At 37.2% G+C, this 13,110-nt stretch overlaps 1 protein-coding gene across 1 annotated transcript; it reads left to right on the top strand.

Moving 5' to 3' along the window:
- Positions 1–8,937: 8,937 nt before the first annotated feature.
- Positions 8,938–12,803, top strand: LOC134635533 (atrial natriuretic peptide-converting enzyme-like). The gene is made up of 5 exons (XM_063484910.1): positions 8,938–9,327; positions 9,990–10,343; positions 11,148–11,504; positions 12,274–12,627; positions 12,756–12,803. Exons 1-5 carry the CDS (start codon positions 8,938–8,940, stop codon positions 12,801–12,803), a joined length of 1,503 nt encoding a protein of 500 aa, XP_063340980.1.
- The last annotated feature ends 307 nt before the right edge of the window (positions 12,804–13,110 follow it).

Genomic DNA, 13,110 nt, shown 5'->3' with positions numbered 1-13,110 from the left:
TAAAGTGCTCAAAGCTCACACATATAACATGTGCTATCCTAAAGCTGTTTGGTTGTTTTTTTTGTACAGCTTTTGTAAAATTGCACATTAAGACTTTTTTTTTTTTTTGCTTCACTTCAGTCTTATATACTACACATATCATTCATACCGATTGTGTTTTTCTTTTCAAAATACACATTCTGTAATGTCAGTACATTGTTTTATTGTGTAATTATAATCTGACACAATCACAGGCCAACAAAACACAGTGTTAGCTTCAACCACTTGCAGAACCACCTTTAGCAGCAATAACTGGAAGTACTGGTTTTCTGTATGACTTTATCCATCTCCAACATCATTGTAGAGGAATTTTGTCCTGCTGTTCTTTACAACATTTATTTGTTTCACTGAGGTTTATTCATTCTAGGTTCTGCCACAGCATTTCATTTAGGTTCAGGTCTAAACTTTGACTAAACCACGATTGCAACTATTTGATTTTTTTTTATCTTTTTTTTTTTTTTTTTTTTAACATTCTCTTGTAGATTTCATGTTGACAACAAGTAGAGAGACAAGTGATGGAGCCACCAAACAGCAAGAAAAATAGAAAAAAAAACCACATGACAGGAATTAATGTTGTGAAGGAGGGCAAGCATAGTTTTTATGTGGCAGACGAGGGCAGGTATGAGGTGTTTTTGTTGATATGCAATGATTTTCTCCAAATATGGCACTGGCCAAACATCTCTACTTTGGTCTCGTCTGTCCAAAAGACATTGTTCCAGAGGTCTTGTGGTGTTCTAAGTTGCAGCTTTGCAAACCAAAGCTGTGCTGCCATATTTCAGAGAGAAATGGTCTTCTTCTGGCAACTCTACCAACCCATAATTGTTCAGTCTTTTTCTGATTGTGCTGTCGTGAACATTAAGCATGTCTCCTAAAACCTATCTGAGATGTAGCTCTTGAGTTTTTTGCTGCTTCTTTGAGCACTGCACAATTTGACCTATGTTTTGAATTCTCCTGGGAAGACTGAAAACTGTCATGAAGGTTTTGGTGAACAAAATCGTGTTCTTCTGAACAATCTGTAGAACGATGAACCTTATAACACTTTCAAGGTTTATGCAATTCAAGGTCATTGCTGAGGTTTTTCCTCCTTGGCACTGTCACAACACAAACATCAATGCTCCAGACTCGCAAACTGTCAAAGCAGTATATGTCTTGATGGATGCTTAATCATCAAATATGTTATTTTCATTCAGTACTTTAAGAAGCTTTGTCCCACCAAACCTGTCATGGAAGTTAAAGCTATAATTTGTGAGGGTGTGTGTGAAATGCCAAATATATATAACCCTATGTGGTTTATTTTGTTTTTTTATTTTGTTGTTTTTGTTATAACAGAATTATATTCGTTCTATCAAAATCATTTTTTCACATAATTCTTTTTTGCACTGATCTCGTTTTTTGGTAAAGCAGCGTGCACTTCTCGAAATAAAAATCCCATAGACCCAGAGACACACAGCTGTTTTTGTAAAGTATGTCAACAGTTATTATATGTTGTGTGTATGTATATTTCAGCTCAAAATCAAATTTATTACAACAGTTTTATGCAGCACATTCTCAGCCCCCCCGAGAGACCAATAAAGCACATAATCTTAACCACATGTTGTTCTTCTATAGCTCTTAATCTCTACGATGTAAGACTGCTGCTCTGAGACCAGTTTGGCTCTCATTTTGTGTTGAAGTTTCACATGTGGTCTTAGCATTGCTCCTAAATCAGTTTTGTTTGTAGAAACTCCATTGGTGGAGTCGTACTCCACCTCTAAGGCTTACAGTAAGAGACACACTGGTTTTAACATTTGTTTTCTTACAGTTTTCCTTCATGTAGCAGAACTAATATAAATTTGATTCCTAGGCTATTCAGTGACATTGGATTTTATATTGTAGACTGTGTGATATTTTATTCTGTTATTTATTTAACCAAATCAAAACTTGAGTCACAATCACACATAGCAGTAAAGTGAAGTGTTCACATTCACTTTGTAAATGTTGTCAGAGAAGATTTTTTCCAACTAGATATCAGGGTTATTGTGCCAGCTTTTGCAAATACACTCTCACCCCCTAGGGGGGAAAGCACATAATCACAAGCAGATGTTCTGCTTGCAACTAAGCTCAGAATCCGTCTCCTCCTATTCCTCCTGGGAATCATGCATATATATCAGATTTTAACAGTGGTCCTAAATCAGTGCCTTGTTTGTAGAAACTCCATTTGTGGACTCATACTCCACCTCCACATTGGAGACACACTCATCTCAAACCTCCTCAAGCTTTGCTAAACTATCCAGGACAGTTTTCGAGCTTATTAATCACCAGTGTGTGAATGTGTGTGTGAATGGGTGGATGACTGGATGTGTAAAGCACTTTGGGGTCCTTAGGGACTAGTAAAGCGCTATACAAATACAGGCCATTTACCATTTTACCATTTATTAAGAGCCATGAAGCATTTGTTCTTGGTGGTTTGGGGTTTGCTGTCTCTTCAGTGGGTACACAGCAGGAGCGATGACAGGACAAACTGCAAGCCAGTTACAGCCAGCTTTTGTCAAGGTGTGGGGTACACCACTACCCTTCATCCAACGGGAGTTCAAGGCTACAACCTGCAGCAATTTGTTCAGATCGTGGAGACTGCTTGTTCACCGCATGTTGCCAAACTTATGTGTCGCATTGTTGTGCCTGAATGCAGCTTCTGGCCTAGAAGGCTATGATGTAAGACTTTACCTGAGAGCAAGTATGCACAGGTGAGGATAAAGTGATAAGAATGTAACGTCTTGCTCTTACTGGCAAATGAAACACAATCTACTCGACGGAACCTATTTAGATAACAAATTAGCACATTACTGAACTTTACTTGAACATTTCTTTGTCTGACAGCTTTTTATCTTTAGTTACTACATTATTGCACAAAAATCCCTATTTTCTACTACTTACATTTAAAAAACAGGCTGAATGAAACAATAACATATAATACAATCCTTCTGCTGGATCCATGATCTGTGCTTAGCACAATGAGATCAAGAGGCAAACCACATATAATTCATACATTATTTATACCCTTTTACTTATGGGCTAAATTGGGCCGCAATGACACTTTTAGTGCAGGTGGTTGTGCTCAGAAATTGGAAAGTATAGAGAGTTGTATTAAGTGCAACAAAATATATTATAAACATATTCATTACAAGTACACTTCTCTTTTGGTAAAACCTAAAGGTAACTGCAAAAACTGTAACAATTTAAAGTTACATTTAAATTGACAATTAGTGCATTGACAGAGCATATACTTGAAACAAGTTTAAGCCCAAGTTCCACTGAGCCTTCAGTCTCAGGATCATTAGAAGAGCTTTTATCAATATTATAATATTTATTAAATATTTGTTTGAGGTATTACACTAAGCTTTATATGGACCAAGAACCCTCTTCTTAATCCAGTGTCATAGCACCTCTTTTGATCAGTAACAGCACTGATTTGTTATAAAACACACAGTAGAAACATTTCAGAGACTCGTTAAATCAACATGATTTTCAAAAAAGACACACCACCCAGATTTAAATACACATGTATATAAACTCTGAGAGTTTTAATACATTCACATTTATGTTATCAATCAGTACAAAGGTGAAAGAGTTGCTGTATAATGACAAAAAAATGATATTAACTGGGTTGATATTTTCTGCTGAACACGGACAAGCTAAGATCTTCCCCATTTCCAATTCCTGTGTTAGCAACAAGCTGACAGTAACAGTCTAGTTTTGAAAGAAGTAATGACCGCACGTCATCAGTCGAGTCACATAACAAACAAACTCCTTAAAATTCACACAGTCATATGGGTTTTCATCCAGCTCACTCAAGATGTTGTCACGTTTTGTCTTATCCTTGCAGTTCTGAAAAACAATGGTGGAACAATGAAGACTCAAGGACTGATAAATATATTTTTCACATCATGACTAGATTTGGATTTATGGTGGATATACAAAGAGAATGAGTTGTACCCGCAGCCAATTATCCAGCTCTGCTTTCAGGGTTCTCTTCAGGTCTTGTTTCGTCATTGTTTTGCTCCTTGCGCATTTCTGTTTAAATATGTCAAGAACTTCTTCCATTGCCTCTTCCAGTTTGCTCATTTGTGTTTCCATGGCAAATGTCCTACTGAGAAAGTCCAAGGGAAGTGAGGTTAGACACATTTGAATGTGCCTGTGTTTAAATTCATCCACTGAACACTGAAAGTTTTACAATGCCTGAAGTATCACTTCTATTTGTAACTGAATACAAAAATGATTTACATTAAACTCCATTTAAGCCATATTTTTTCAAAGGATATCCACACAGCACATAAATAATACTATATACTATATTCAACAATGTTGTGAAAACAAAAAAAATAAGAAAAGCAAAACACAAGGAGAGTGAACGATAGTTTCAGTATTATTCGTTTACACCTAAACACGAGTCTGTAATTTTGTTCTGTATACTTTTGAAGGTAAACTGTTTTTCATATTGAATTTATTTTACTGGCTGAACAGAGAAGTAACCCTCATCCCCAGTGATAAGCATTACTGGACATGACTGAATGTTAACTTTTAAAACTTTTAATTAGTAATCTGTTGATCTAAAGTGTCATATATTATCTCAAAATGATGTACTCACCTCTGTAAAGATGTTGAGGAAAATCTGAGGATTTGAAGATATAATGTTCAAGGGCATCTCACAGTTTTTATAGAGGGAGATAAGAATGAGGCCCGTCCTTTTGGGTGTTGCTCTAAGTGTCATCATCATCATCATCATCAGATGTCAGTGTCATATTTCAAGGTTTCATACTGTAATCTGTATATTGCATTTTAATCAATTGTGACTGTTACAATATAAAAGGTTACTTTCTGTTTATTTTGGCTTTGTCATTTGTTAGTTTTTTCTCTCTTGGTAAATAGCATGCAGAAGAAATATTGACTGAAATATTGATATTCGGAAAACAAATCAGACAGAGTCAAATGCAAAGTTAAATTTATTCGTATAGCACATTTAAAACAAGGGCTGTTGCCCAAAGTGCTGTACAGCTAAAATAATCAAGTAATAATCATTAGGATTATTAGGAATTTACTTAAACATACTGATTCATAATTTGAATTGACATCTAAGCCAGATTGATAAAGGAATAATTCAACAATAATAAAAGATTTTTGTTTATACTTTGTTTATATTTTATTAGTCTTGTATTTATCTTTAACTTATAAATATAAGTAAAAAAATACCATGTTGCAGTGATGTGCAGTGACTTTTATTAAAACTCAAGCAGAAATTTCAAACACAAAAAATACCATCTCTGTAAAAATAAAAGTGTATTATAGGAAAATTGTGCATAAAATGTCAAAGGTAAAAATAATGCATTTTTAATAATAATTCTTTATATTATATTCTATACATTATATTCAATTTCAATTCAGTTGTATTTATATAGAGCCAAATTACAATAGTGGCTAAATATTGTAAGGTAAAGAGCTTACAATAATAGGGAGAAACCCTAACAATCAGATGACAGTGGGAAGGGAAAAACCTTTTAACTGGAAGAAATCTCCAACAGAACAGGTCTCAGGTTAGGGGCATCCATCTACTGTTTGGGACTATTTGGGAATTGGGGGAGAGAGACAAGCCAAAAACATGCTGTGGAAGGGTTGGTGAAAGAGAGCCAAAGGTCAATAATAACTCATAATTCAATACAGAGTAGTGTATATACACATAATGTGTGAAAGAAGAGGAAATGTTCAGTGGACCATAGTAAACCCCCAGCAGCCAAAGTCTATTGCAGCATTACTAAGGGTTATGTTGCTATCGCAACTTTATTCTAAACAGGATCATCTGACCCGCTTCCTGCTCTTTCTTTCCCATGCTTTATAAAGAAGTTCCATTTATTACTTATTACATCCCTCTGAAAAACCCCTCAAGCTTTTAATACTTTAATATTTGCATTATCTATTAGAATGGACATTTCATTCAGAGCTGTCATTCCCTCTCCATCATCAGCTTTCCTTGCTAATGTACTGAAAAAGTCATTAACTAGTTTTTCATACTCTGTCTTCTCTCTATCATACAGGTTAGCCCTTTCAGGTTACCAGAACACACTGCTTTTCAGTAAAAGCTGCTGCTAAATCAAAATATGAAGGCAAACGGTTCCATTTTTACTTGCTCACTCCCTATGGGAGAGAAAGCGGCGAAAAGGGCATGAAAGGGCATGAATAGCAGCCTTTACTGGCAGGAAGCAAAATTTTAAATCCAGTCCACAATTAGAATCACAAACAGTCACAAACAAACAGAGAAAAGAAAAGACCAGAATACGTAAATTAGAAATAAGTAATTTATTAGTCCACCAACTAATAAAAGGTTTATGTCAAACCTGCCCTAAACTAACATAATTGGTAATTATCAATAATCAATCATTTTTTACATTTCTGTAGTGGTTAATTCATCAGTATGCCCAAGATTGAAACAATATTTTAAATAATAAAATCTAGTTATTGTTGTCATCTATAAATTTTCAAATGTATTGTTAATGCATGGTAATGCATTGCATTATTTTCGATTAATATGCCAAATTACAGTTATTTACTTTCTTGAAAAGAAAAATCAGTTCTAGTGGTTAAATGTTATACTTGATTTACTTCTAACTTCTCAGGGAGGTCCAGTGTGTTTATAAAAAAAATGGGTATAAAAATGTGAATTTAGAATTCAGTTATTTGCCTAATTATTGGTTTATGGCATACTTCTAAATTATTTGTGTTTTCTTCCTTTTATTCCGGGTGGTCTAATGACTGTGTTAATCATTGATTGTCCATTGAATGATATGAAGAAGTAAATAATCTCACAGAAAACACTCTAAACAGGGTCATCTGACTCGCTTTCTGTTTTTTGACTTTTCATTTCACTCGGTGACTGCTACTGAAGCTGGTCAAACTGTAGTTATTATGGTGCCCAAGTTTTCTGGACAGCTCCTCGTGGGCCTTGGAGATGGAGAAGAAGAAGCAGAAAAAGGTCTGTGATTGGCTGAACTCTTCCATGCTGTCAGTCTGCAGTATAGAGAAAGTTAAAGGTGGGTTGAAGTCCAGCACTACTTTATTTTAAGTGTTAATATAAGTGTTAATATAATATGTTCATTATTTGATGCTCGCCTCTATCCATAAATGACATAAACATAACTAAATATATATACATACATTTCTTTCTGTTCGCACCACAAACACATGAGCCTATACTGTGTTCACTGCATCATTCCATTTTTGCACTGATCACCACCTGCATTCATGTATATATCTACCTGCTTAGCACTTTGTCACATTTGCAAGATTAGCATGAAGCTGCAAGCATTAGTCAGCTCTTGGGTAATACAGAAACTGGGGGGGAGGGAATAATGCAATTACTCTTTTCAAAGGAAAAAAAAGAAGGTTCTAAAAGTAAAACCAAGGAAAAGAAAAAACCCACAATGTTGTTAGAATTTGCTGACATAATATACAGGACCTGGAAATCCCGAAGTTAAAATGGGACATGCATCATTGAGAATGACCAATCAAAGATCCTGTGGGATTTCCAGATACACACGGAAAACTCATGATAGCTAACAAACCGCCCATGGCAGTCGTGGACAAGCAGAGGAAGAACGCCGTAGTGATAGATGTAGCTATACCAAGTGATAGTAACATCAGGGAAAAGGAACGTGAGAAGCTGGAAAAACACCTGGGCTGAGAGAGGAGAAGAGAAAAGATGCGGAGGGCGAAGGCATCAATGGTCCCCGTGGTAATCTGAACACTTGGGGCAGTGACCCCCAACGCAAACAAACAACAAACAACACATCTGGACAACTTCTCAGACTTCTGTTGATTGAGCGAAATTGATGATCTTTAAACACAGACAATAACCTAACAGGTTGTTTCATCAAGAAACCCATTCATATTTTGCAGTGATGTCTTTTTCTAGGTCATATTGCATGAGACTATCAACTAATTGTCTTACCGGTAAAGCAGTGCGCTCTTCTCGAAATAAAAATTCCAGAAACGTCACGTGTTCACAGCTGTTTTTGTAAAGCAGTTATTATTTTCTAAAACATTCCAAGGACATGTTTAGGTCAAAGTCAAATTTATTACAACAGTTTTATGCAGCACATTTTCAGCCCCCGCAAGACACCCATAAAGCACATAATCATAACCACGTGTTGTTTTTCTATAAAGCTCTTAATCTCTATGATGTAAGACTGCTGCTCTGAGACCAGTTTGCTCTCATTTAGTGATGAGGTTTGTATTCACATGTGGTCTTAGCTTTGCTCCTAAATCAGTTTTGCTTGTAGAAACTCCATTGGTGGAGTCGTACTCCACCTCTAAGGCTTACAGTAAGAGACACGCTGGTTTTAACATTTGTTTTCTTACCGTTTTTCTTCAAGTACTAGAACTAATACGAATTTGATTCTTAGGCTATTCAGTAACATCGGATTTTATATTGTAGGCTGTGTGATGAAGTATCCTGTTATTTATCTGGTAAAATCAAAACTTGAGTCACAATGACAGTAGAGTACAGTAAAGTGTTCACATTTACTTTGTAACTTTGTAACTTTGTTATTTTCTGACCAGATGTCAGGGTTATTGTGCCAGCGTTTGCCAATACATTCTCACCCCTAGGCGTGAAAGCACATAACCACAAGCAGATGTTTTGCTTGCAACTAAGCTCAGAATCAGTCTCCTGCTCTGAGATCAGTTTGGTTCTTATTTGTGTTGGGCAACCTGTTTAAATGTGACCTTAACAGTGGTCCTAAATCAGTGCCTTGTGTGTAGAAACTCCATTTGTGGACTCATACTCCACCTCCACATTGGAGACACACTGATCTCAAACCTCCTAAAGCTTTGCTAAACTATCCAGGACAGTTTTCGAGCTTACTACGAGCCATGAAGCATTTGTTTTTGGTGGTTTGGGGTTTGCTGTCTCTTCAGTGGGTACACAGCAGGAGTGATGACAGGACAAACTGCAAGCCATTTACAGCCAGCTTTTGTCAAGGTGTGGGGTACACCACTACCCTTCATCCAACGGGAGTTCTAGGCTACAGCCTGCAGCAAATTGGTCAGATTGTGGAGACTGCTTGTTCACCGCATGTTGCCAAACTTATGTGTCGCATTGTTGTGCCTGAATGCAGCTCAGAGGACGATAGCAGGTTGAAACCATGCCGAGCTCTCTGTGTACAAGTCAAGGCAGACTGTGAATCCACCCTCAGAGCAAAGCGGTTGTACTGGCCTACAAGGCTCCGATGTGAGACTTTACCTGAGAGCAACTGTGTAGGGGTGAGTATAAAATAATAAGAATGTAACGTCTTACGCTGTCTGGCAAACGTAACGCCATATAGCTGACTGAACTCAACAGTCATAATCATGAATGTTTGTTTTTTTTATTAATCAGCTTTTAGCATCAATATCATGGGATATTCAATATTAAAACTGCACAGTCTTTGCTACTGTGGATCTTTGATATTTTTTTCCTGATTATTAACTGGAAAAAGTGCTTCCTGTTTAATGTTTCATGCATCACCTCACATGTGGAATAGAGCATACGAAAGGTCTCATTTTCACCCAATTAATTAATGGATTGCTTCACAATTTATTGTTGCATTGTCTGTTCAGCTTTGGCATAGGCCTTTCACTGACATTAACAAACTTTAAATGGGAACATCCAGTTATTGTAACACTTCATGGTATTGTCCTCATCTCCTGGCTAATATTCAGCTCATCTGTTTGTGTTTTTCACAATTTGTCAATTAATGCAGTCATTCCACAAGTATGTAGAAATGTAAATGCAATGACTCTTCTAATGCCTCTTTAAGACTCTTCATTTCATCAAATTTCATGTATAAAACCAAAGGCACCAATATCAGAAGAGAATGCATGCCTTTATACTCCCATTAATATTAAAAATATAAACTAAAAGATTTATGTTTGTGTTCATCCAGGCGTCATCAGTCATCAGTGTTACTCAGACACCGCTTTCAGCATGTCAGCCAATCACGGTTCCTTTCTGCAAAGACATGACTTACACAGAAACTGTGCTGCCCAGGCAGGAAACCAATATAGCCTTAACAATAAACCGGTTTAATCCACTTGTGACATCAGGATGCTCCCCTCATCTGAAGCCATTCTTATGCTCCGTCTACGTTCCTGAGTGTGTGTCAGGAAAACCTCGTCCACCTTGCAGAACGCTCTGTGAGCATGCAAGGTCCAGCTGTGGAGCACAGATGAGAAGTTTAAGTTTGGAGTGGCCCGAAGCTCTCAAGTGTGAAGCATTTACCACAGAGTCCTGTGAACATGTAAGTAATATGAAGATAAACAATATTGACAAAGACGCACACATTGTGATAAAATCTTTGACTCTTTCACTTGCCTTTCTGGCTGAGTAGCTCAAATCTGTTTCAGCTCTGCATATGTTTGGGAATATGCTTTTTTGTACTTGTAACTATATCAAATAGTAAGTGCTGGTTAATGACAATAAATGATAGTACATTTATTCATCCATTTTCTTCCACTTCTTCAATGTGGCAGGGGGGGAGTAGACCCTGGACAGGTTGTCGCAGGGCTTCCACAAAGAGACAGACATCCAGTCACAGTCACATTGACACCTTTGGCCAGTTTAGAATAACTGATCAACCATTACATTTCCCCTTTACAACAGCTTTTCAGTTGCCTTAGAATGAAGACATAGTAAAGTCACTCTTCCAGCATGCTCTCTAGTTAGCCAAGTTTTGGCCAAGGGAAACTTTGGCTGCTCACAAACCCTTAGACCTGATAGAACAAGACAGACAAGTATCACAGGATGGACAGAAAAAAATAGTTTGGATATACTCTCTTCTTTGGCAATAAGAGTTAAAATGAGCATGCAGATTTGTAGCTAATGAGCAATGACATTGTTCATTCATTCTTCTAATCATCCACTTAATTACCTGTTTATTATTATTATTATTATTATTATTATTTACCAGTTCAGGTTCACGGGTGGGCAACACAGCTACACACTTCAAACCTGGAATCCTCTTACTGTGACGCTGCTAGCCACTGCACTACTGTGCTTCCCAGCATTGTTGACATTTAAGTGATTTATGTTTCTGTTCATCCAGGCTCCAGTCATCAGTGTTAGTCAAGCACCCTCTGCAGCATGTCAGCCAATCACCGTTCCTCTCTGCAAAGACCTGCATTACACAGAAACTGTGCTGCCTGAGCAAGAAACCCAAGATGATATAAGCTTGAAGATACATCAGTTTTCTCCACTTGTTAAAGTGGGGTGCTCCTCCCACTTAAAGCCGCTATTGTGCTCCGTCTACGTTCCTGAGTGTGTGTCAGGGAAACCTCGTCCTCCCTGCAGAACTCTCTGTGAGAAAGCAAAGTCCGGCTGTGAGCCACTGATGAACAAGTTTGGCCTATCATGGCCTGAAGAACTGAAGTGTACAGCATTTACTACAGAGTCCTGTGAGCATGTAAGTCTGACACAACACTAACACTGTCGTGTCAAACTCAATTTAGTCATGGGCTACCTATGACCCAGTTTAGACCAGTAAAACCAATGCACTGTAATGGAATACAGTGCAACAGAAGCTACTATTTCCTGTGAAATTATTTCTCGTTTAATAAGTGATCTGTTTACATAACAGATGATGGGCAGCCCTTAGATGCCTTAAGAAAAAAAGTGCAAATTCAACAGATTATCTCATTTGTCCCCATTTATTATCTAAAAATATTCATAGTAGTATTTGCCCATTTTTATGGCTCAACCAATCTACTAAGATTACATTTTTTAAAATACTTTTTCATACTTAAAAAACCACCTTTAAGGCCACAGGGTATAAAAAACGTTTTGATTGTAGATTTGTACAAACCAAAAAATGTCAAACCTAATGAGTCCAGGTTTCAGACGTACAACAAAAACAGATTTATTTGGACTTCAAAGACAGTTTTTAACATCACAAGCAGGAGTGAGTTACAACAGCACATGATTACCTTTCGTGGTGTCTTGTTCTGCTGATGTGTCCATTTTTTTCTGTCACCATACTGATATTCCCATCATATTTGCAAGTCTATGTATAATTTGGTATTTAAAAATTTTTCAGGCTTTAGTTGGATTTTTGTGGCACATATTTACGTAAGACCATGTTTCACTATAAAATTATTATCATTATAAAAGAAAGAAATGTATCATATGCTGAAGGTAACCAGAGCTGGAATGACATTGTGTACTTGTGTCTCCAGTATGGAGTGAGCAGCAGCGGTGGGGTCTGTGAGCCAATCACCATACCAATGTGCCAGGGTCTGTCCTACAACCAGACCCTCATTCCAAATCTTCTGGGACACACAAGCCAAAGAGAAGCATTCACAAAGATGTCCTTCTTCAACTCCATGGTGCAAACCGTGTGCTCGGTGGACATACGCGTCTTCCTGTGTCGGGTTTATGCCCCTCAGTGTGAGGCAGGGCAAGCGCAGTGGCCCTGCAGGTCATTCTGTGAGAAAGCCAGACGGGACTGTGAGGGACTGATGTCCAATTTTGGCATTTCCTGGCCAGAAGAGCTGCAATGCAGCTCATTCCCAGAGGAAACGTGCATATCAGTAAGTAATTGGCAATTTGTTGATGACCAAAGAAACATTAACAATTTAATTTAATGAAGTAAAATGAGTTATTTTTATTTTTCAGTTATTTATCTTTACTTGACATCTTCCTTTTTTTTCTTTCACAGGAAGAAAAAAGGCCTAAGGTATTTCAGTTCTTCAGAAATTTAAAGTAAATTTGATAACTTTTACTTTTTGCTTCTTTTGTAAGTAGACAACTCAGGGGGCTGTGGGGCTGATAACAAAGTTTTAACCTGCCAGTGCTGATTTCAATTTGGTTGTCCATCTCAGCAAAAACAGACTCGGGAACTACAATGATGTCATCACTGCTGCTTTAGTGACTCCTAGTGGCTGAAGGGAGCTCATCACCATCACCAAAGGCTTTAAAACTGTTTGTTTCCTTAATTTGAGTCAAAAGAGACATAAATGTGACAGCGGATGGGAAATAAATAAATAATAAATAAACTTTGATAAATTACAAAA

This window comes from Pelmatolapia mariae, linkage group LG10_11 (genome assembly GCF_036321145.2).
Source record: "Pelmatolapia mariae isolate MD_Pm_ZW linkage group LG10_11, Pm_UMD_F_2, whole genome shotgun sequence".
Taxonomy (NCBI): Eukaryota; Metazoa; Chordata; class Actinopteri; order Cichliformes; family Cichlidae; genus Pelmatolapia; species Pelmatolapia mariae.
Note: the sequence above shows the minus strand (reverse complement) of the source record. Positions and strands in the feature narration are given on the sequence as shown.